This window comes from Halichoeres trimaculatus, unplaced genomic scaffold (genome assembly GCF_033239565.1).
Source record: "Halichoeres trimaculatus isolate MK-OKI-2021-1 unplaced genomic scaffold, fHalTri1.1 fHalTri1_scaffold_17, whole genome shotgun sequence".
Lineage (NCBI taxonomy): Eukaryota > Metazoa > Chordata > Actinopteri > Labriformes > Labridae > Halichoeres > Halichoeres trimaculatus.
Genome location: NW_027437195.1, coordinates 1,931,950 through 1,957,393, shown reverse-complemented (window position 1 = coordinate 1,957,393; position 25,444 = coordinate 1,931,950). Strand labels below are relative to the sequence as shown.

At 42.3% G+C, this 25,444-nt stretch overlaps 1 protein-coding gene across 1 annotated transcript; it reads right to left on the bottom strand.

Moving 5' to 3' along the window:
- LOC141806518 (isthmin-2-like) lies at positions 1-22,639 on the bottom strand. Its single transcript, XM_074692091.1, has 6 exons — positions 22,052-22,639; positions 16,947-17,189; positions 11,881-12,139; positions 6,385-6,519; positions 1,468-1,533; positions 1-1,307 (listed from the first exon to the last, which is right to left on the bottom strand). Exons 1-6 carry the CDS (start codon positions 22,175-22,177, stop codon positions 790-792), a joined length of 1,347 nt encoding a protein of 448 aa, XP_074548192.1. The 5' UTR covers positions 22,178-22,639; the 3' UTR covers positions 1-789.
- Between the last annotated feature and the right edge of the window lie 2,805 nt (positions 22,640-25,444).

The window sequence follows — 25,444 nt, the reverse complement described above, 5'->3', positions numbered from 1 at the left end:
TGTACCAGCTTCAGTAATAGATAACCATAAGACCAACCGCTGCCAGCTCAGCAGGAGAGGGCCTGAGCAGCCAGGGGAATGAGCCGAGCACTTCCTGCTCCCCGTCACAGGGATGAGGTTGGTTTCTCACATTTGACACCAACATTCCAGAAATATTTAAGAATACCCACTACTTCACTGAATGTCTGAGAAATGTGTACATGATAATCTAAATCTGAGTAAAAATGATCAAAAGTTAGTAGTTAAAATAAATTTATTCATTGGAAGTCAATAAATCCAATTCAGGAAGTTTAAAAGCCAATAAATAAGCGAGCGTAGGCTTCACACACACACACACACACACACACACACACACACACACACACACACACACACACACAAAAGTTAATGCTCCCTTTACTGATTGTCTCTGTGCAGCTTATCTGACATTATTGAGCGTTTGTGTTCCTGTGTTTTTTTTTTGACTGCCGCTCAGCCAATGGAAACACTCTGTTGTTCCTTAGAGATGCAGTAATAAACAGAAAAAAGAACAAACAGGTCAAATGTTCTTCAGCTGCAGGAGGTCTGACAGGTAAACATCCACGTGGACAGGGTTAAAAATCCCAGGTCAGGGTAACACAGGAGGACAGGTGACAAACATCCCACATGTCTACACCCTCCTTCATCTTCAGGACTCTTACAGTTTGGTCTGACGGAGGGAAACCTGGCTCAGAACCCTTTTTGTCCATATTCTGTTCAACTCTTTCTCACCCTTGTTGTCTCATCCAGATATCGACCATCGTCTTGGTCTCAGTACTCTCTGGCCTCTCTCATTTCAGTCTGAAAGTCTGGATCAGGGGGGTTGTCCTTACAGTCGAGTCCATTGTTAGGAGGTCTTTTGGAGTGGAACAGGGTCCAGTCCCCCTTGCAGAGGATCCAGGGCAGGATGTCCACCTTGTAGTGCAGCTCAGGTGAGAACTCGGTGCTGATCAGGTCAGGGGCTCCGGCTCCTTTGCCCCGTGTGATTAGCCTCATGTGGTTGTCGTAGCAGCAGTGCTGGGCAGCGAGCGTGGTGCTGTGGTACGATAGCATGGAGCGGATGCAGAACTGAGCTGAGGGTTTGTAGATGTCCAGACGTTCTTTTGGTCCACTAGCGTCTTTCCAGCGGTACGTCTTCCTCAGGTTGGAGTCGGCAATGTTCACCGTGCTGTACACGGCTTCTGTTGGGTAAGAGCAGGGGCAGCTGGGTAATTCAGTCAGCACCTGGTGCAGGTATTTCTGGAGGAAGTCGTTTTTACAGCTCAGCCACTTCTCACAGCTGTCCACATCTGAAAGATAGGAGAAAAAAATAAAAATTTGGTTAAAAGTTTGAGTATTTAACATCATTAAGATGGATAGCATTAGTGCAAATACAGAGCTGACATAAAGCTGATGTATTACAGAATGATTACCTTAATAATTACTGTATAAAACAGTTTCTGTACTCACATGTCTGCAAAGAGTCAGAGCTGTTGGTCCTGACGTCTGGGTGATCAGTCACAGAGAGAACAGAGTCTGTGTCAGAGAGAACGTTTGTTAACACAGACTTTTCCTCCAAATAATTATCTCTTCATCAACTCTGAACCATTTGCCTCCTCCTTCTGCTCCATCTCAGGGCATGAGAGCAGCAGCAACTACATCCTTTTTCAGTGGATGCAAAAATTCCTCTCCTTTACTCTTCAACGTTTACTGAATTCAATAGATCTTAACTTGAGTTTAGAAGACAAGACTTCCTCCAAGAAACAGAAAAAACAGCAGCTTTAGAAGCTTAGAAACACTTTACTTTACACTTAAACCAGTTATTCTGTTGGAAACTGTCCTGATTGGCTTATAAAACTCCCACAAGCGTTAACGACAGCTGCTGGTTGGATTGCTGCATGTAAGCTGCCGTTTAACACTGTGCTCCATAACTTTGAACATCCTCCCAGGATGCATTCACTGTCTCCAGAGTGAGATATGCTCATGTCCCCAGGGCACCACATGCCAACAGGCAGGACAGGCAAGTGCTTGAGCCAGAAGGGGGCCCCAGAGAGCTTTGAATAACCACAGAGCAGTGACTATGAAACCAGTTTGCAATGACAGTGTCAGCTGTGTACAACTCCCTAAAGGGGCCCCACCCTCACCTCTTGCAGCAGGTAGCGGTGCTGCCGCGTCCTGAGTTAGGAGGGTTTTCAAAATGAAGATAAGCTATCCTTCAGGGAGCCACAAACAAAAGAAAAAACAGAAGAAGCTTAAAACAGCTTGTGTTGTAAATGTAAACCTGGTGTCATAATTCAGGCTTCAGCTCATAGTTAAATCTTCTCTATTGATGTTGCTAGGCGCCGCCCTGTTGGCTATGGCTGCCTTTTGCAGCAGCTCTCTCTTCTTTGTCCATTTCTTGTAATTTTTTCGTCTCTTTTTCGTCATCTTTGTATTTGGAGTGGATCATCACTTTGTATGGTTCATTGTTGGTCATGCACACCAAACTTTTTGTGTCTTCAGTGATATTTTTACTACTTTCCCTCCTGTAATTGTCTGGAGATCCTACATGTAACCATGGCTGCATTGTTTACATGTGGAATTAGCTGTTAGCAGCCTGTAGCATGTCAATGCTAATTGGTGTAAGGCCTGATGTCTCCCCACAAGCTAAGGAGAAGGAGGTGAGGATGACGTGCTGGTTCTCAGGTGTGAGCTGTGAGGTGACGACATGGACCTGTCCTTCCATCCATCGTTGTTGGGAACGTAAGATCTATCTCCAATAAGATGGACGAGCTAGCTGTGCCAACCCAGCAACAGAGGGAATACCAGAAGGCAGAGTAGCATCGTGCTATTCACAGACATGGCTAACAGAGCTAACATCAGACACCAACACCACACTGGAAGAGCTTCACCTGCTGTGAGCAGACAGGATCCAGGAGACAGAGACTGAACAGACTGCTGAAGAAGCTCAGTCCTTGACCCTGTGGAGGTGGAGACTGGCTGGGCTGGACAAGATGGACAAGCTGTCGTCATCTATTTTCTTATGGACCTTTTTGCACTTTCTATACACTTTCTTACTTTTGTTTGCTTGATTGCTGCTGTGACTTCAATTTCGTTGTACTTGTTACAGGGCTGGGGGATGTATCGAGTATACTCGATGTATTGCGGGTCTTTGCACGTGAGACGTATCAAACAGCTTTATAGCAATTATCGAGTATAAACAGAAAACTAAATGTTTTCAGCAGTAGGAATGTAAATGTCTTCGGTGATTTGCTCGTTTCACTCTCTGCTGCTCAGCCGGTGCTCCTCTCACAGCAAGCACAACGCTCCCCTGCCCACCCAGAAAAATTCTCCTGCGCATGCGTGTTATGATACTAGGAGAGGAGAGATGAAAAGTTGCTTACACGTCTTACGCAAGGTTCACACAGGACGCGCTGCACGTGGAACGGAGGCGCTGCACATAGCCGTGTCAGATCGGCTCCGGGGTTAACCGATGTAATTGTTCACACAGCACGCGGGCGGAACGGCTTGCGCTCTGGAGCGCCTCCACTCCGCTTCTCTCTATGTTTTCCGCGAGCCACGTGCACCGCGAGCCACATGCACCGCGAGCCACATGCACCGCAAGCGCCAGTTGTAAAGTTTGGACAGAGCAGACAGACACGTCCGATCTCTGCCAAGCTGAGTCAGTGTCTAATTGGCGCGTCAGAGCGCAGCAGAAAACGCTTCATGTGTGAACAGCCAAGCGCCATGCGCACGGCGCGGCGGCTCCTGTGTGAACAAGGAGTCAGTCTCTGGTTGCAGGTTCCCGGGGCTTGTTTTCTAGAATGTAGTTGCTTATTTGGGTTTGATCCCTGATTCTCTTCCAGCTCCCCACAACGAGAAACAAACGCTGAATGTTTTTAACTTTCACTTTCGCTTTTCTGCGCACTCTGCCCCCCCCCCCCCCCCCCCCCCCCCCCCCCCCCCCCCCCGAGTGTCGTTCAGTCATGGCAATCAGCTGTGCACTGCTCGAAACATGGCGGCAGATGAGTTTGATGCTATTTTACAGCTGAATACTAAAATACTGCAAGTTGGGATATTATCAGAGGACTAACCCCAATCCAATACAAGTCAACCAGACTCCAGGCTCAAAGACAGAAGTCTCTAGAGTCCTTTCAGCATGACCAACATTATCCAGGTAGCTCCTTTATGAAAACAAAAGTAATATTATCTCCAACTTTAGTTCATATTTTGAAAGCAATATAATATAATATAATATACTATAACATACTATAATATAATATAATATTATATAATATAATATAATATTATATAATATAATATAATTTAATATAATAATAATTTAATAATAATTATAATAATAGTTTCATTTATTTATTTTCTGTTTCTTGTAATTTTTTTTTACTTTTTCGTCATCTTTGTATTTGGACTGGATCATCACTTTGTATGGTTCATTGTTGGTCATGGACACCAAACTTTTTGTGGCTTCAGTGACATTTTTACGACTTTTCTCCTGTGTTTGTCTGGAGATCCTACATGTAACCATGGCTGCATTGTTTACATGTGAAATTAGCTGTTAGCAGCCTGTAGCATGTCAATGCTAACTAGTGTAGGGCTTGATGATTTCCCTCAAGGCGAGGAGGAGGAGGTGAGGACGACGTGCTGGTTCTCGGGTGTGAGCTGGGAGGTGATGTCATGGACCTGTCCTTCCATCCATCGTTGTTGGGAATGTGGGATCTATCTCTGGTGGGATGGACCAGCTAGCCGTGTTAACCCAGCGGCAGAGGGGCTGCTGGAGGGCAGAGTGGCATCGTGCTGTTCATGGACGTGGCTGACGGAGTTGACATTGGACTACGGTAGCAATTGGAGGAGCTTCGCCTGGGGAGGCTCAGTCCTGGACCCTGTGGAGGTGGAGACTGGCTGGGCTGGAGAGTGGTGAACGGGATGTTGTCATTTATTTTCTTGTGGACCTTTTTGCACTTTCTATACACTTTCTTACTTTTGTTTTCTTAAATGCTGCTGTGACTCCTGAATTTCCCCTCGGGGATAAATAAAGTATTTCTATTCTAATCTATTCTATAATATAAAATAATATAATATGATATGATATGATATGATATGATATGATATTATATGATATTATATTATATTATATTATATTATGAAATATAATCAGCCAGTTGAATAAATCTAAATGAATTATTTTACTGGAACTAAAAATATTTAACTACATAAAGTTTGGTTTAAAATAATAGGTTTGCTAAACTTTACCTGATTGAGATTTCTCCTTTTTGCATTTAAATTTTAAAAATCCAACTAAAATGTCTGCTTGAATCATTATAATGATGTCATTTTATGCATCAAAGTGTTGGATTAAACATTAGTATAGTGATTTAGAGGAGAAATCCGAATATCGACTGTGTATCCAGAATATAGAGATATTGGATTTTGGCCATATTGTGCAGCCCTAACTTGTTACAATGACAATAAAGTTCTATTCTATTCTATTCTATTCTATTCTATTCTATTCTATTCTATTGGAACCATGTTAAATCATTTTCCTCTGATTTGACTAAAATGAAGTATAAGAATGCCGGAGGAATTCCTTTGAGGAATTCAATGCTATAGAAAAACAAAGCCTTTAAAGATGACACCTTTAACATATTATTGTTTTATGCTTTCCTTTCACATTTTTTGTCAGTGTCAGATTATTTGTTATACAAGGCCGATGGACACTGGTTGGAGATCCTGTTCCTGGTTTGCAAATGGAGTTGTTCAGTTCACTCTTTACCAATATGTGAAGGAATAATGTTTTTCAGTCTTCAAATAAGAATGAAGTCTCAATACAAGACACCAAACGGGACCGTTACCTCATTGGCACATTGTTTTCTCTTTACAGACAACTCAGGTGCCAGTTTTGGATTCATATCTTAAAATAAAATAGTTTTCTGGACTTGTCAGGTGAAAGTGGCTCATATGAAGGACAAGGTTTCACTTTCTGCAGTGAAGCTTAAGGTCACAGCAGGAGCAGAAAGACCTCTGTTCTACTGTAACGGGAAAACAGCCCGTTTGATAGTGAACCATATATGTCCTTCTGCCCTCAATCTGTCAGTCAGACTCAGAGTACGCAGGAACACATCATGGTGTCATTCCTCATCTGACGGTATGACTACATGAACCCTTCCTACAACCATATGTGTTTGGGAACCTCCCCTCCAACTTTAAATGATCTTTGAGGATAAATGCTGATCCCAGCAGAACACTTCTCACTCTCTCCACCACACTGCTGGTGTTACTTCTCCATCCAGTGCAGCGTGACCTATTTGAGGGTAAGTCCTCAGAGTCAAGTTCCTCAATAAATGCCACAGATTTCATGTAGTACCACATCATAGACTCTCAGCTTCTGACCTGTGCAGACCTCCAGATCACATGACCGAGACTCAGTAGCAATGCAGGCGTAGCCACAGGAACGAGTGCGCTTCTGAGTGCCGTGTCCACAGGTGGCGCTGCAGGGAGCCCAGTCACTCCAGTCCTCCTCAAACTCTGAAGAAGGAGAAATAAAGGAGAGGGTAAAATATGACAGGGGTGAAAAGATTTAGTGAGGGGGAAGCTGATGAAGATGAAGAGGAGGAAGAATCCTCTGAAAAATGGAGGACAGTGGAGGGAGAAATGTTACTCTTTGAAGTTGGCTGTGAATTCCTCACCCAGCTGGTGCATGTGAGTTATGCCATTAAAGAGGCGACTAACGGCAGCGTGGGACCTCTGAGTCATACGGCTCGGTGTGTAAACGACAGCAGAGGGAGGAGGCTCTGCAGACATGAAGGCCGTTAACGGTGAGAACACTGCTCCAAGTTTCCAAATGAACTGGCAGAGTGAAAACATGATGAAATACATATAAACCAGTCAGGAGTGTTATCAAGGTGTAAAAAAAAAGGGTTTGGGTTTTGATAAAGTAATCTCCTCTGTGTGTTATTCCGCTGTCAAACAACACAAACTCAGAGACTCAGTTTGGTTTTCTGTCATCTTCTATCATCAGATTTTCAAAAATTACAATGATAGAAAATTCATTAATAGATAAATAAGTGAATTAATAATTCATGAAAGGATTAAGTTAAAATAAAAAATCCTGATGTGTTCACTGCAGAGCTGCTGAATGCAGAGTGCACTCAGAGCTGCTGAGCATGGAGTCTCTGCTGCACTCTAAAAGAAGAAGATCTGTTTTTGTTTCACGTTAGCCTCATTCAGCGAGAGGAGAAATGGGCCCCAAGGAGCCAAAAATGTCTTTGTGAAGTCAGACCCCAGGAACTTAAGTCTTTCCATCTGTATGACTGACATCATGTTCATTTCTCAAAAAGAGGGGAGGTGTGTGTCCTAGAGACTCTCCAGCCCTTTTTAGCTCAGAGGAACGGATAAAAACAAGTCCAGGTACTGACCAGAAAAGCTGATTAGACAGAACCCAGTCCACAGAGAAACGCTGTGTGACCTGAATTCAGGATGAAGGCAACGATGATCAGTCTGTGTTCACACTGCAGTCCACAGGGATCTGGATCAGATTTTTTGCTCGACTGTGACCCATACCAAGGGATGGGTATTGATAAGATTTCATAGATACAAATGCCCTTATCCATTCTGCATATTGATCCCATACTTTATCAATTTCCTTATCAGTCCCTGCATGTCCTCGCAAAGAAATTGTCTTCTTTCTGTGCTCTTCTTGCTCGATCTTAGGCTACGTTCACACTGCAGTCAAAAGTGACCCGAATCTGATTTTTTGGCTGAAAAGTGACCCGCATCTGATTTTTTGGCTGAAAAGTGACCCGCATCTGACTTTTTGTCTCAAATGTGACCTGTATATGATTTGTTTCTGACAGTGTGAACAGCACAAGTCGCATTGAATCTGACCTTTTTTTAAATCAGATTCAAGCCACTTTCAAATGTGGTATTAAATCAGATACATATTTGATTTTTTTGAATGCGACCGCGGTCTGAACAGCCAGGTCGCATTTAATGCAACTTTGACTTCATTCTACAGCAGCAGTTTACCTCAGGACAAATGTTTTCAAAGTCACTTCATGGACAGAACATAGTTAGAGGTTAATATAGACATGATTATTAAAAAGTGTATCTATGTACTTATGCTTTTTTTTTTTTTAAATAAAGAGTTTTAGTTATTCATCCAGCTACAAGCTTGATTAAACAATGCATAAAAGGATGAGTGATGAGAAAAAGTGAGAGAGCGCTGGGGCGATCGACTGGCGTCTCAATTACACAAACAATACAGGATAAAAGTGAATGAATCGTACGCTTGTATTATGATATCTAACAAACTTAGTTTATTAACACTGCGCCGACTTTTTGAATGGATTAATCCGGCTAAAATAACAGTTTACAGGATGCAGAGACACCAATGATCCACCACTGTCCATCTCATCCGTGTGTATTTGCGCGCTGCTGTACTTTCCTACGAGACAGCGTCAGTCAGAGATCCGTCTGCTCCTGTCTGATCTGCCCCCAGATAAACTATGAAACATCAGAACAGATGACAAAACTAAGTTTTTCCCTCTTTGTTCACCTGTTCAGCGCACTACGGCTCAGAGATGTAGCAGGGTCAGCGGGAGAGACCCCGGTGCGGGAGAGACCCCAGTGCAGGAGAGAGTGTCCGCCTTAAGGTTTATAAGAAATAAATTACAGCCATAATTACTTTAATAAGAGCTCACTCAAGGTGAGCAGCTGTAACATCAGGTTTTGCGTTATGGAAACAAACTTTCCAGCATTGTGAAGCTCAGTTTTTCTCTGTGTTTGTTGCTCTTCATCACACCGTGCTGTGCGTAATGTCATTATTGTTGAACTGAGCATGTGTGTCACTTCTGAAGCGTGAGCTGTTCACATCACAGTCTACAGTCAGGTCACATTACAGGAGCTATCTGAACAGCCAAACACAAAAATCGGATTTGAGCAATAAATTGGAATTGAGCATTAAGAGCTGCAGTCTGTACGTAGCCTTAGTGCCACTTTCAACACTATTGATCATCACATTCTTCTGCTGAGATTAGAAAGTCTTCTTGGTATCCCAGGAACCACTTTAGCCTGGCTTCGATCATATCTTTCGGCTCTATATCAGTTTTTTCATGTGAACAACGTCTCTTTTTTGCACACCAGGGTGCAATATGGAGTTCCTCAGGGTTCAGTGCTCAGACCTATTCTTTTCATCTTGTATATGCTTCCTCTCGGCACTAAATTGAAGAAACACTGCAAAAACTTTCACTGCTATGCAGATGACACTTAGCTTTACTTGTCAATGAAGCCTGAAGAAACCAACCGCTTATCTAATCTTGAAGCATGCCTCAAAGACGTAAGGTCCTGGATGAGCAGAAACTTCTTACTGCTGAACTCAGAGAAGACTGAAGTCATGGTTCTTGGACCTAAACATCTCAGAGAAGCTTTCTTGAACAACATTGCCGCCTCTGACGACATCAGCTTGGCTTCCAGCACCACTGTCAGGAACCTGGGGGTTCTTTCCGAACAGGACCTGTCCTTTAACTCTCACATCCAACAGGTCTTAAGGACGGCATTTTTTCATCTTCGCAATATCAAGAGAATTAGACACATCTTGTCTCGGAGCGACGCTGAGAAACTGGTCCATGCTTTTGTTTCTTCTAGGCTGGACTACTGTAACTCTCTTTCATCCGGCTGTCCTAATAAGTCTATTAGGACTCTTCAGCTGGTTCAGAATGCTGCCGCTCGGGTACTGACTTGGACTGGGAGGAGAGAGCACATCTCTCCAGTGTTAGCGTCTCTACACTGGTTACCTATAAAATCTAGGATAGAGTTTAAAATTCTTCTTTTGACTTACAAAGCGCTTAATGGCATCGGGCCATCCGATCTTAAATACTTAATTGTTCTGTATTATCCATCTAGGTCACTGCGTTCTCAGCATGCAGGTCTGCTCGTTGTACCTGGGGTCTCTAAAAGTAGTCTGGGAGGTCGAGCCTTTAGTTATCAGGCTCCTCTTCTTTGGAATAACTTACCGGTTGAGGTCCGGGGAGCAGACACGGTCTCAACCTTTAAGAGTAAACTTAAAACTTTCCTTTTTGATAAAGCTTACAGTTAGAGCTGGATCAGGTCTGAACCAGCTCTTAGTCATGCTGCTATAGGTTTAGACTGCTGGGGGGAACTGACACACAGGGCTCCTGTTTCCCTCTTTTTCTGTCAGTCTAACTTCTAGTCTTAATGTCCTGTTATAGTTACTGACCATACACCTCTCTGGGAGGATCTGAGTTTGTTTTGTAGGTTCCTCTGGATCGAAGATGTGGACGGTCTGCTGCTGTGCTCCTGTCAGACTCCAGCTACTGTGTGCAAAAAAGTGACTATTTCATAGCAAAAGATGTTCATTAACATGGGATCACAAACAACCTGCTAATCTTGTGGTACAAATGATCATAAACTCCGGTCTACCCGTGCATAATTGCGCACGATCGACACACTTCAGCTCCACTCCTTCCTCAGTCTGTGACAGGTTCAGGCTGGAGTCTGCAGCTTCTTTCAGAGCTCAAACACATTTTTAAAAGACAACTTTCCAGGTTTCTGGACCTGAACAGCAACATTTGATAATATTGTGGCTTCTTGAATAATCAAGATATAAATGAGGGCTGTGTAAATCAAAGTTTAAAACTCTGTTGTATTTTAGTTTGTCACATCCACGTCGGTGACGGCTGCAGTGATTTCCTTGCAAACAAGTTTTTTTCTGATGCTCGGACGCCACTTTTCTGGTTGCCAAACAACGCGTGTCATTTTCTCTCTACCTCTGTTGCTATGGCGTTGTAGATCCCCAGCATGGAGAAGTTCCCCTTTTCCCTTTTTTAATGTGTCCCTCCATGTCGTAAATTCTGAGTTCAGCCAGCTGAACCTTGAATATTTAGCGGCGTGTAAAATACGATAGTTCTCAGCTGCCACATTTATCAACAGCTGATCAGGTGTACGCCGTGATTGGCCCCTAGCAAGCACATTTCATAAATCACACAGGAACGTTGCTGTAAGCTGATTTTTACACCCAGGTCTACGCAAATTCCCAGGCAAGATTGATAAATGAGGGCCATAGTGGGTCTGAGGCAGCCTCAAAACCTGCCCAGTCCAGCTCTTTACTCCTCCACTTTCCCTTACTCCAACAAGAGTTCAGCACTCCTGGAAAATCCTGACCTGAGAGACTTTTTGACTTTCATGCTCAAAAAACTCCCAAAATGTACAAAACAAAAAAAGTGAAAACTTAGAAAAAAATTGAAAGAAAAGCTGAACAATGAAAGTCTGAGCTTCAGTCAGTGAACTGACCTCAGAGTCTCCAGTCTGCAGTGTGGACTCTCCAGACCGCCTGACAGAAGCTCCACTCCTGGATCATTCAGCTTTGATCTGCGCCAATTCTCACGCAAGATTGATAAATGAGGGCCATAGTGAGGAGTTTCTAAGCAATCCTGAAAGTCTCCTTTCTAGATATGGAAGCTTCCTGATTGGGTCAAGCAGGACTGCATTGATTTACGGCACTATGACGTCTCTATGACAACACCACGCCAGCTGATGAAATTTTGTAGAGAGAAGAGAGATCAGAGTTTTTCTCTGCTCAAAACAATTTCTGTGATTAATTTTGTAGTGATGGTGGACACTGGAGCCTAACTGTCAGACAGAAAAAAGACAGAAGAGCAGAAGAAAGATAAACAAGGGAGAGACAGAGCACAAGCTGAGATGGATCTGACTGAATTAAAGTTTGAAAATCATGCTTGTGATTTGGACTGGGTGAGGCAGCACTGGCTTTCAGCTGACAGTGAGAAGCTGCTGGCTGTGAGTCAAAGCCGGCTCTCATTACATCTCATTTTTAAACTGAATCCTTCATCCCTAAAGACCATTCTTTCTTACCGTAGTTTGAATCCCAGTCTTTGTTCCAGTGACCCTCCAAGTTCCCGTCCAACCCACTCACAACGGGCTCGTCAGGGTCATAGCCGTATTCCTCTGGACTGTCTCTCCCATTCCCCAGCTGATCCGGGTACTCCCAGAACAGAGGCCAGAATAGGTTCCTGTGGCTGCTGGCCCACTTGGACCAGTCATTACGCTGGTTCTCTTTGGCCAGATCCATCTCTACCTCAGTCTGAGAGTCCTCCACTACTTCGATGGACACCTGCCACAGAGACAGAGGTGTTATACCTGTACTGGTACACAATGAGACCCACCTGGAGCCATGAAGCTCCTTTATTATGCTTGGAAAGGTCTTATTTACCCACAAGGCCTTACACACACTCTCTCTCTTACTTCAGTGATCTAACAGGATGTTTATGACATATCACAAGAAAAAAATAAAGTTTTAAGTTTTAAGTTTTAAATAACGTCTACAGTTGTCTTCAGATCGCTGACATTACTTAACCCTCTTCATTTAATTATGAACGTTATTTTTCAATCAACAGGTTTTTACAGATTATCTACTCCTAGCATGAACACTGTCAGATAAACTGTGGGTCACTGAGCATGACGAGCATTCAGACCATGCACTGAGCTCAACAAGAAACATTCCCATCCATCACAATGTTCCACACGTCTATCTCTGCCCGTTCAAAAAAGATGTCTCTCAACAGTTGGTGTGAAATAAAATCACTTTACTCAACATTCAGTGAGATACAGTAGGGAAAGTAAGCATTGAACACGTCAACTTTTTTCCCATTATATTTATTTCCAAAGCTGCAATTCAAACAAAATTTCTACCAGACATTGGTATTAACTCAAATAATCCACACATAAAAAGAAATCACAATGTTCAGGTCCATATATAATGATTATGAGGAATTAAGTACAATAACACAGGAAAAAAGTATTGAACACGCTAACTGAGACTCATCTAATACTTAGTGGAGAAGCCTTTGTTTGCAATGACAGCTTCCAGAAGCTTCTTGTATGTTTGAACTAATGGCCCACACTGCTCAGGTGTGATTTTGGCCCATTCCTCTGCACAGATTGTCTTTAAATCCGGAATATTCTTTGGTGCCCTCTGGTGAACCCTTTTCTTTACTTCTTTCCACAAATGTTCAATTGGATTTAAGTCAGGTGATTGACTAGGCCATTCTAACAGATTGATTTTCTTTTTTTGAAACCATTTGAGAGTCAACTTTGCCGTGGGCTTTGGATCATTGTCCTGCTGGAAGGTCCAGCCACGTCTCATCTTCGTCATCCTGGTGGATGGCAGCAGAATCATATCAAGAATTTCCTGACACATGGCTCCATTCATTGCTCCGTCAATTATATGAAGTTTGCCAATGCCATGAGATGAGAAACAACCCCATGCCATGATGCTTCCACCTCCAAACTTCACTGTTGGTTCAGTGTTTTTTGGGTGATGTGCAGTGCCATTTCTCCTCCAAACATGGTATGTAGTAGGACAGCCCAAAAGTTCAGTTTTGGTCTCATTTGACCAGACAACATTCTCCCAGTATTCTACAGGCTTGTCAAGATGCTGTTTAGCAAACTTTAAACCAGCTTCAACATGCCTTTTCTCGAGGAATGGAGTCTTGCGGGCTGAGCGTCCATAGAGGCCATGGAGGTGGAGTGCATTGTCTATTGTTTTCTCTGTAACAATTGTACCTGCTGCCTCCAAGTCTTTCTGGAGCACTTTCAGGGTGGTCCTTGGCTCAGTGAGTACTATTCTGACTCTCTTTCTGACTCCATGGTCAGAAATCTTCAAGGAGCTCCTGTGCGTGGCCTGTTGTTGGTAAGGTGGTGTTCTTCCACTTGCGAATCATGGCCCCAACGGTGCTGACTGGAATATTCAAGTGCTTTGATATAAGTCTGCAACCAGTTCCATTCTGATGCTGAGCAACAATCAGGTTGTGAATGTCTTCAGAGAGCTCTTTGCCCTTACCCATCACGAGGTGTGTTGTATTTAACTGCTTGGTGAAAAAACAACCTTTTTTATAGGACCATCAATTTGCTCTAGCCCAGCTGATTGGAAGTTCAAGTGATAATTACTGACAGATTTCAGGTGGTATGGTGCATTTCCTTGCCAAAGTATTCAGCCTTTCCATGGTGTGTTCAATACTTTTTTCCTGTGTTATTGTACTTAATTCACCATAATCATTATTTATGGACCTGAACGTTGTGATTTCTTGTCATGTGTGGATTATTTGAGTTAATACCAATGTCTGGGAGAAACTTTGTTTGAATTGCAGCTTTGGAAATAAATGTAATGAGAAAAAAGTTGACGCGTTTAATACTTATTTCCCCCATTCCCCAGACTTGATTACAAAGTCAGTGTTTTATATAAAATCACTTAACTACGGTGGCCGGTAGGTGTCAAATTATCTGCAAAGCTACAAAACAAACACAAACATCACATCACACGAGAAGCCCAAAGACGTCAGTGTTTCATGAAGTTTTTCATAGTTTTCATGAAACCTTGCCCCGGCTGTTCAGTCTGATTGTTACCCTCATGATTCCTAAGAGGAAGCTTTCAGCTGGTACTGAAGGTTCCTGTTTGTTTTAGAACACAAAACTGAACTATTGCCTTTGTTTGAAACTCACAGAGAACTCTTCCTAATCCACACAGGTTTATCGTGAAAAATTTGGCATCATTTCTAATTAACTTTAAAAAAGCTGTCTTAATAAAAAATGACTTGCTTTAAAAAAAGAGTGGATAAGAAGCCTGACGTCACCCTGTCTGTTTTCCAAAGATCAGATGAAAATGAGCTCTGATGAAAGAGGCCTTTGTTTGGGATGGAGGGAGGGCAGCAATGATGGTGGGATGGAGAGATGAACTGATAGCTGATCCTGACTCTATCTTCATTCACACACAGTCACACCAGTGTACACACACACACAGGTCCTGACAGAGCCTAGATACCCTGATAACAACAGCAACAGTTTACAGAGAGGAGGTAGCAGCTGAGGCTCCAACACCAAATATATATAGAGAAGAAGTGGTCTGAGTGTAACGACTTTCCCCTCCTTTCATCCGTACAACCTTTTGACCTTTGCTTTTTCATTTCTAATGTGTGTGTGGTTCCCCTTTTCTTGTGTTTCTATGAACACTGTGGAGATGTCTGAGGCTCAGGGACTGGACGGAGCCCCCCTGCTGCTCCAGGTACTGCATGAGGAAACTTTAGACGCTGCTCTGACTCAAACCAGCTGTTCAGTTAGGCCAGAAATGTGAGGGAAGGGAGAGACATGATGCTGAGGACAGAGCAACTAAAGAGGACTCCCTAACACCCCCTCCTGTGACTGATGGTCTAAACTAGGGGTAGGCAACCTTTTCCACCAACTCAAAATACACTTATGCCCAAAGTGCTGACAATTCATTCATACAATCATTTGTAGATTATCTGTTTTTACAGTACTTTTGTAGGAACATGCTCACAGCAGAGTTCCTCCCTCATCTGTCTTCCATCACTGATCTCATCACAAGGACAAAGTACGGGGCATCGTTGACGTTCACACTTTCATCCACAGCCACGCTAAATTCAGGAGCATCTTTGAGAGCAGGAGTTTGCTGCTGTGACACATTTTCTTCCATTTCACCAACCAAGCCTTTCCACAGTTCTTCCTGAAAGATGCATCTCTTTGGTTCTGGACATAACTGTATCTTTATTCATTTGGCAGTCAATAGGAAAGTCTCCTTTATGTTTACCCCATCAGCAAATAGTTGTCCATACGTCGTAACGCAGTGAGAAGTGGTATAACTACCCTCTGCTTCCTGGTTTTTAACAGTACAAAACGTTTTGAACACGCTGCTCTGTTTAGCATACTCTGCTAACACTGTTTTTACTGACTCCAGTTCCATCTGTCTCATCTCTCAAGTTTTTCTTGTGTTTGGTCTCAAAAAGACGCCGCACACTTGATGTCCTACATAACACACTTTCACAGCAAAAGTTACACATGGCCTGATCTCCTGTGGCAATGAATCCATATTCCCTTGTCCAACCATGTTGGAGAAATGACTGGAACTTGGTTCAATTGCCATGATTACACCGATCAATGCACACTTTTTATGTCATGATTTGAAATTATTTTTTGACATTGTGCGTAAAATTGTCATGTTATTATATTATGTAGGAACATTTATAGTGTGCTCAGTTTTTTGTGAAGTGTTAAACAGGATACAATATATTATTTTTGTTTTTATTCATTTTATTTATTTTGCATTTATTTTGTCCTCTGCCTCATTGTAATTATTCTCTGCTTGCCAACATAAATAGCCTCCAAGCCAGCTATGGCACCTGTGATCTAGGTTGCCTACCCCTGGTCTAAACTATGGGGCCGTTTGCACAACAATAGGTTTTTGGATGAAATGCAAAAGTATCGTAGGTTTCAGACTCTCATTAACTCGAAAACAGCGTTTCAGCTGACCTAAAACGCAAACTTTTAAAAATGGTCTCCAGAGTGGGATTTTTCTGAAACTCTGCCGACACCGTTGCCGTGTAAACAGTAAGCCGGCGTTTTAGAAGAAACACTGATGTCATGCTTCACTTTGCACGAGCGCATACATCAGGACAGCAGTACCGTTGTTACGATCGTCGTGGTCTAACATGTTGTGCCTGTGCTGCTCAATCTGCTGAATCTGTGACTGTCTTTAACAAAATGAGCATCTGTTGCTCCACCACTGTTCTTAGCATTTAACAAAACACCAGATGAACGGCTCAACTCTACTTCAGTGGAGATCTACCAAAAGCTGCTTCTGAACAAGACAGTTATAGCGCCACCTACAGGCCTGGCATACGTACTACAGCATTTTCAGTCCCTCAGCGTTTACGCAATTTTTTTCACTGTGTTTTTGGTTTGAAACGTCGTGTAAACAGGGTTTAAAACACCTGCACTTCAGTGAATATTAACCTCACCATACCTACAGGAGAGGCACTAACACACCTTCAGTGACACCAAGTCCACAACACACTGACTCCAAGACACAGGATTAATGTCTGCCTAGAATATTTAAGATTATGTCCTACCTGGATGTTGGGGTTCTGGGAGCCCACATCTGCATTTGCCAGCTCTGGAAAGTTCTTCAGGTCAAGGATGAAGGGTTCAGGGTCTTTCTCCAGTGGGGAGGGGACACCCTGCTGATGGTGTAGGGACCAGCGGTGTGCGGACCTGGGAGGAGGTGGACCAGAGGGCAAAGTCTGCAGTAGATTTTCCTGCTCAAGTTCCTGGAGAGTCTGGAGGCGGCCCCCATGATGAAACCCCGCTGTCACCTGAGAGGTCAGACAGAGAGGAAGTGTTTCCTGCCGTGAAATTAACAGGTTCAAAAGATAGTTCACAACAAGGAGGGCTATCCTCAAGCTGCTGCCAAGAGAGTGCTGTAAAGAAGTCTCAGTGAACATTTCCTGTTTCTGTTTGGTGAAGCATTAAACACAGACAAGAAACACACACACACACACACACACACACACACACACACACGCACACACACACACACACACACACACACACACACACACACACACACACACACACACACACACACACACACACAGAGTATATCGATTCAATGATTAAAGTGATTATGAACTTGTTGCAGTGAGGTCAGTGTATCCTAAAGAGCGTGCCTCTCTAAACTGTGTGCTCTGAAAAGACCGCACTGAATGCTTTGGTTTAATTTATGAATGAAGGATAAAAACAAACAACGTTAACATTCTGGCTCACAGTAAATGAAATATTGTGAACAATAACAACTGAACAACTGAGCAGCCCCATGACGCTTTAACTGTTATCTGAGAAGAGAAGAGAATTATCGCCCGTCTTCTGCCCTGCAGAGAAATCTGAGTCATCCAGAGAATGTCCAGAGTCCAGTTTGGATCAATTTAAAGGGTGAGAAAGGAACACGTGGTAAGACACTATGAATTCATCTACACAACACATTCACTGATCATGAAAACAGTGACATGTTTTTATTTTCAACCGACGGATCAAAGTCTGCAAGACACCATGAAGAACACTGACTGATATCACTCTTCAGATGCTGCTCCTGGAAACAGTTTAACTCTCAGACTGTCTGATTAGACCTGATATGAAAAACACACACACACACACACACACACACACACACACACACGCACACACACACACGCACACACACACACACACACACACACACACACACACACACACACACACACACACACACACACACACACACACACACACACACACGCACACACACACACGCACACACACACACACACACACACACACACACACACACACACAGTTGAGGGTAGGTACTGGTATTGTAACTACATATAGTTATACTATAATATACTGGTTGTCTCTGAGCCCGTTAAATTCCCGGTGCTGTAATATTCCCTGAAACCAGAATGCGAGTGTTTCTGATCTGTTTCTGCATTAGTGACGTGTCTTTTCTCTGCTTTTCTCTCTGCTGATGATGTGAAGTTCCTCTTGTGTGTCCTCTACTTCTCTCTTTCCTCTGAGGAGCTCTGAGAAGTTTGGGATGCAGAACAAACTACTTCCTGTTTGAATGAGGCCTGAGATCATACTATGAAAGAGGCTCTGGGATGAAGGGCAGGTCTGGGTTGAGGTTATGATGTTGAAGCGTGTTGAAGAGTTTTAGGCTGCAGGGGAAGAATGCTGACTCTAGGCCTGTCACGATAACAAATTTTGCTAGATGATAATTTTTCAAAATATTATTGCCGATAAACGATATTATTGTCAATATTATTTTAATTTTTTTTCCCATTTTTTCATTAATGTAATTATGATAAATGGGATAATAAAGTGAGTACACCATATCAAAAGCAAGAAACTTTCTTAAGAGTATTTAACTGTAATTAAAAGGTCAGGATCTTTTAAATAAAATAAATTAAACAAAAAATATAAAACATTTAACAAACAAGAAAGAGAAAAAAATACAATGAAAATGAAATGGACTCTCTTTAGAAAAAAAAACATGTCAATGAAAATAATTAATACTAATCAAAAACAATAAAACATAGACCCTGTCTCTAAAGAAAAAACAAAACTCCAAAAAAAATCCCCCCAAAAAATAAAAACTATAGCCTAAATAAAAGGGAGTTTATACAGTTCCTGAACTGTTTGTAACATGTACTTTTTCCCAGTCAATCCGTACTGTCTGTCAAACATTTGTAACATTTCTGGCTTTCAACCGTATTGAAGGGCTGCATTTCTTTGGCAATGTAGCTGTCTTTGAGCGCCCACCATTTGGCGCTTTTATTTCTATTTACTTTGCAGACCAAAAGCCTCAGTAAGAGCGGATTGTCAAAGAACAAGGCTCCGCTGCACCTCCCCTTCTTCTTCTTCGTCGCCACTATTTTCAAACAAATGCGACATATCAGCTGGTTGGTGTTCATGAGCTCACACTTTGTTCATTCTGATAAAAAACAAAATATTCCCACGCTGGGACTGTGGCAGGCGGCTTAAGAACTGTATCTTTCGTGCCATCACTCATATTAGCGTGTGTTTCCTCCTTACCCCTCACATCAGATCTGAGCCACATCCTACAAAAACGTGTTTCTGTTTCAACATTTAATGTGTTTTTCTTTTTTCAGGTAAATCTGGGGTTTGATTGATTATAAACATTCTACACTGCCTCCAAATACTGTAATATAAATAGAAGAGAGCAGGGTAAATGGATCCACTTTTCACCTATGCTGTCCTCTAGGCAAGGTAAAGTGATACAGAAGTAAAACAAAGGTGTCTGTCTTTACTTCAGGATGTTTCCTGTCAGTGACAATGCTAAAAATACATCCATGTAAAAAAGACATGAAAATTTGACCTCCATAAAAATGTTGTCTTGTGGATCAACTCACCCCAGGTTAGGGGTAAGTTGATCCAGGTCAGTGGGTAAACTTAGCCACATGGGGGTAAAGTGACCAATTTCCTTTTTTCACTTTAAGGCTGAGCATTATTTAAATTTATGTTAAAGGAAATTTTAAGGGGCCATTTACAGGATAGCAGTTTTAGAGTGAAACACAAAAGTTGTGTTTACACGGATATGGCGTTTCAGCTGACCTAAAACGCAAACTTTTAAAAACGTCCTCCAGAGTGAGATTTTTCTGAAACACTGCCGACACCGTTGCTGTGTAAACAGCAAGCTGGCGTTTTCAGTGGAAACGCTGATGTCATGCTCCATTCCGCGCGAGCGCATACAACAGGACAACAATACCATTATTAAGATCGTCGCGATCTACCATGTTGTGCTTGTGCTGCTCAATCTGCTTAATCTACTGACTGTCTTTAACAAAATGAGCATCTGTTGCTCCACTTCTGCTCTCAGCATTCACCAATACACGGGATAGACCGTTTTCGGCGTCATGTAAACGGGGCCTGAGTTCACTTTTTTTTTTACACCAGACTGAGTGAAAAAGTTGAATGATAAGGATGATGTCTAAAAACTATATCAGGAGCCATATTTGCCCCAAAAATGCACATCACATTGAGTCAGTTTTTAAGATCTATCCAGAGGATCTGACACCTCAACTTTTTGTTCAACCCAGCTTACAAACAAAGACTATAGGTGTCAGCCAGTTTGCAAAAGCCACAACACAAGAGAAGCACATCCACAACGGAAGTTAAGGAGACAGTTTTCCTAATGGACACGGAAAAGTTGCGATCATTGTTTTCTTTTATAACTTAAGCTTTGATGAATACAGCTCTAATGCTGACGTTTTGATTGATTCATAAAGCTAAATATAAAATGATGAAGGACATCATGAGTTGAGACTGTGCAAAGCTAAGTTGCTGAAGTTAATATAGAAAATCATTTAGTTACTTTCATAACTTTTCTGTGCCCATTTTTGCATTCCTGTCATAGCTTTTGCAATTTGTCAACCGTATTTTTAAACAACAGAAGAAATCAGGATTCAAATTGTTGAACAAAAAATCTCGATACCACATTTCATCAATTTTTTCACCCTTCAACCACTAGAACTTCAGCTTGGACTTTACATAGAGTTGCAAACGACAAAACAAAAACCCCTCTGTAACTTGACCCTGACGTGAGGAACATTGATGAGGTTTAAACTCTGATTCTTAACTAGGCCGACTTTCATACTCAACACCTAACTACTCCACATTCAGAGAGGACACTAAGAGAAATGACGGTTTCTGTATGAGACAGTTTGGGATCTCAGTCTGCCTGTAACATCAACCCCATCACATCAGAACTTAATGGGATGAGAACGGAGAATTTAGAGATTCTTAGTTTTACTGACGGGTGAATGAACAGAATAACAGATTAAAGTTAAACAGGAACAGTTTCACTTTAAACCAAAGTAGGAGTTATATTTGTTATCCTCACATTGTCAAACCTTCACATAGAGAAATAATGTGCAAACATAAGTTGTTTGGTTTGAACTCAATCATCTGTCACTTTATCATGGTCCAAAAAGGTCACTGAGTGATAAGAAAGGAAAAAGCAACAACCTGCTCAATAAATCATGACTCATATTGTAATTGTGAGATGCCCACTCCACACCAGTTCAACCACTGGTTCAATTTACCCCAGACCCCAAGCTAAGTTTAGCTCACTTAACGCCACAGCTACCATTTTGGAAAAAATGTCGACCTAGCTTAGAAATTCAGGCTAATCCTTTAGCTAAATAGTTCACATGGTTAAATATGCTGGAAGATCATCAACATGTATGATAAATGTTCTTAGACCTGGAAACATTTGCTGTCACGAAACAGTCGTTAGAGCTGAAATGTAAAATAAATTACTAAGACGAGCAAAACCAGTTTTTTTTGTCAAGAAAACAAACTTAAAACATTACAACACATTTCTCTCAATCACAGGGACAGAGAGAATGAAACTGCTTGCAGGATTTAGGGGGTGGGTCAACTTACCTACTGTCTCATCTCACCCCACTCTCCCCTACTTATGTTATTCTCCTGCTGCATGTAGTGAAGGAGGAAACAGCAGTAGGCTGAAGCTGAAACGGGCTGTTAATCTGAGCACAGAGACAGTTTGCAGAGCAGAATCTGTCTCAGTGATGTTTTATCAAACCAACTTTGTGGAAAAGCAGAGGGGGCTGAGTGAGGCCTGCAGGTGATCAGTGAGAGCAGCACAGGTGGAGTCTACCTGAGAACCAGTCCCGGTGGAGTTCCTCTCGGATGTCCTCTGGATGTTGGCTGGAAATCCGCAGACTGATGCCGACAGCAGAGAGACGACCAGCAGCTGCAGAGGAGACGCTTTCCTCCGCTCCATCGGTCCCAGACTCCGTCACAGCGGTCCTGCACAGTCCTTTAGAGTCCTTCAGATCCTTTTAAAACCCACACAAGATCACAATAAACCTCCCAGGATCCTCCAGAACCTGCAGTCCACCGTCTCCTTTAAGTGAACCAGCAGAGATCGAATCTACCGCAGATCTCAGGTCTCTGCAGCTCCACACGCCTCCTCAAAAGATCAAGTTTTCTGAGGGTCTGCTGTCCCCCTAAAGCCTGATCATTCCACTTACATTCAGGGACTACACTAATCACGGATCCTCTTGGCCTGGCGTCTTTCCATCCACAGTTCCCCGTCAAAGAGCGAAAACATCCGTGAAATCCCTGAGCTGGAGCTGCAGGAGCATTGAGTCCCGCACCCAGGTCTGCAGCAGTCCAGGTTCTCAGATTAGATCGTTTATCGAGTCCTCAGTTTGCAGAACAGTTTGAAGGAGCCCATTGGCCGGGCCGCTCCGCCCCGTCCTTGTGACGTCACGGGGAGGTACCCTCAGATCAGGATTTAAATTCGATGCAAAACTAAATTGTAGGGCTCAGAGTTGATTTAAACCTTTTAGCACCATAATAATCGCCATATAAATTAAAACGCCTTGTCTTTTTTGTCTATTTTTGTCAATAATTTTGTCAAAAAAGTTCTGTGTGTAATAATTTACACCCTATTTCCAGGAGAAGTAGAACTTTCAAAGTCTGTCAAGTATTGATTTAGTAGTATTGTAAATACACATGCGCAGTGGTGTCACCGGTGATCCGTGTGGTTTTAGAAGGGCTTTAAACATGTTATAAAACAGAGTTCATTATGAATTAAAAATTGCATCCGTTTCATTTCATATTCACTGTTGTGAAGTGTAAAAGTGTAAAAACACACCCCCTTTGCCCCTGTTTATTCACAAGAAGTAAAGCTCTACCTTCAATACCTGAAATTGATTGATATCACCCCCCCCCCCCCCCCCCCCCAAAAAAAAAAAAAAAAAAAAAAAATTAAAAAGTGACACAACAGCAAACCTTTTAATAAGCATTTAGAGTGGATTTTTTTATCTAAAAATTGACACAAATCTTTGTTTATTAATTAACATTAATTATACTTAATATTTTTTACTCATTTCTTCCACTCATTACATTTCAATTTGCGTTAAGTACATCAGCAGTGTTTGTCACTGTATTATTGACACTTGTTTACAAAATAAATAAAGTAAAATAAAATGAAAAAAAAAATAAAAGTCCGATGCTTCAGGAGTTTGAAGCAATTTGAGCTCAAACAGCATGGACTGATTTTGGAGTCAAATATCTAAAGCAGTTATATATAACATAAGACCACCTTTGGTATTTGTTTTTGATTTATTGGTGTGAAATCACCTTTGTTTTCTGTTCATACCTTCATCCTCATTTACAGTTATTCTTTGCAAATTTGGTTTTGAAGCAACTTTTTCAAACCTTTGGCTGTTTGCAAAAATCTATTCAAACAAGAACACATTCAAAAGTCGGGTACTTATAATTAGTGTTTTCTTAAACCTCCACAGAAAATGACGCGTTTAGTACTACTGCAGTCTCAAAGTCATTAAATTACCAAGGGGTTCAGTTAGTCTCAGTGCGGCACAAATTTTTTGGCGTTTCCACTAACATATTCCGGGACAGGTCCCTAAATAACCAGGATGTACCTTCCCCCTTTTTAGGAGACTCCTGTTGGAGTGCCAGACCAAACCAATCCAACCCCAGAAGGTGGAGCCAGAAACATTGCAGTTTGTTAATATGTTGAAAGAATCATCACTTCCTGTGTAACAGCGGCTGCTGTATTTCTCCTGGTGGCTCACAGACTTCTCTGAAACAAAGCTTGATTGTTCTTTGTAACAAAGAGACACATGCCAATCACAGATAGGACAAATTGCTGGATGTCTTCCATCATTGCTCTTTGTCTTTTTCATAGGGTTTCTTTAGTGGGGTACGCTGTCATGGCGTTAGGCTATTACTGATGCGGTTATCAGCATCCAGCTTAAACACCGCCTCCCAAGAAGAGCACGGCTGGCTTTGGAAACACAAACAGGATTAGGTTTTACCGAAACAAACTGTGCTGATCCATACTGGACTGCTTGGTGGAAACTGTGATTTAACACCATAGACTGTATATAGAGTGGACAGCGTGGCTCCGCCATTTATTATTGTATGGTTTTAAAACCAAAATACCTCAATCACAGGCGCCACCATTGTAGCAGTTTGCAGTCAGAGTCTGTGCAGTAGAGACTGTGAGGGATTGTGGGAGAATCTGAGCCGAGCTGGGTGACAAAAATAATAATTGTTTTTTTTCTTTCGAGAGTCTAATTACTTCTTAACTCTACCTCCTGACATATTTTATAATCCCCGAAAAAATACACAAGAACTGCAGCTGTCAATTAGCATTAAACGTTACGTAAAGCCTCGTTTTTAACCTAGTATAACTAATGAAAACAAAACTTTTCAGAAAAAAAGAGGACTTGAATTCAAGACAGCCAAACAATATCTTCAAATCACCACAACAATCAGACTTGAGAAACATTTCTACGAGGAGTATTAATTTTTTAAAGTTTGACCACAGCCCATCTGGAATGGCTGGAAAGCCATATTTTTGAACCTATACTGCAGCCAGCCACCAGGAGGAGCAGTTTTTGTGGAGAACTTACTTCAAGCAGAGCAAGCGGATGTCCTTTGTTTTTTACAGTCTATGTTTAGGACGTGGTCACACTGGCCATCTGAACCGTGCCATGCTTAAGCACAATTGCCCCCCCCCCACAGCGCTGTTCCCCAGCTGGAGAGTACGGCCAGCGGTCACACTACCCCAATATGAACCAGACTTTAGCAGGTATCACACACGCGCACGGCCCGCCTACATCATCGTGAAGCATCTGTTTACATGAAGCGTGATCTCATCAGAGTCAGCACAATGAGACACAGAGAGCACTGCTGTTTTGGTCAGACACAGCCCTCTAAACCCCTGTTTTGTCTGAAATGATTGCAAAGAGATGCGCTCGCGCACCTTTAGATTTAAAAGGACACCCTTTAGCTGTGCTGCAAACACCATACAGACAGACATCAGCATCTGTCAGCATGCCTCAGGAATCTGAGTCCATCCATCATGGACCATGACCCTACAGTTCACTCATGTTCCTGGGTTTGTGTGCTGTAATGAGATCGAGCCTTGGTTGACTCTGAGGTCCACTGTGGCTAATCGTTGGCTCCTGTTGGAAGGCCCTACAATGCCCAAGCTTCAGCTTTCTAGCATGAC

What these genes read in the sequence shown, in the direction of transcription:
- LOC141806518 (XM_074692091.1), bottom strand. Translation starts at nt 22,177, where the DNA reads ATGGAGCGGAGGAAAGCGTCTCCTCTGCAGCTGCTGGTCGTCTCTCTG. An exon ending in CCACCGGGACTGGTTCTCAG is followed by an intron (nt 17,190 to 22,051) that starts GTAGACTCCACC and finishes CTGACCTCTCAG; the next exon opens with GTGACAGCGGGGTTTCATCA. An exon ending in CTCTGACTCTTTGCAGACAT is followed by an intron (nt 1,308 to 1,467) that starts GTGAGTACAGAA and finishes CCTATCTTTCAG; the next exon opens with ATGTGGACAGCTGTGAGAAG.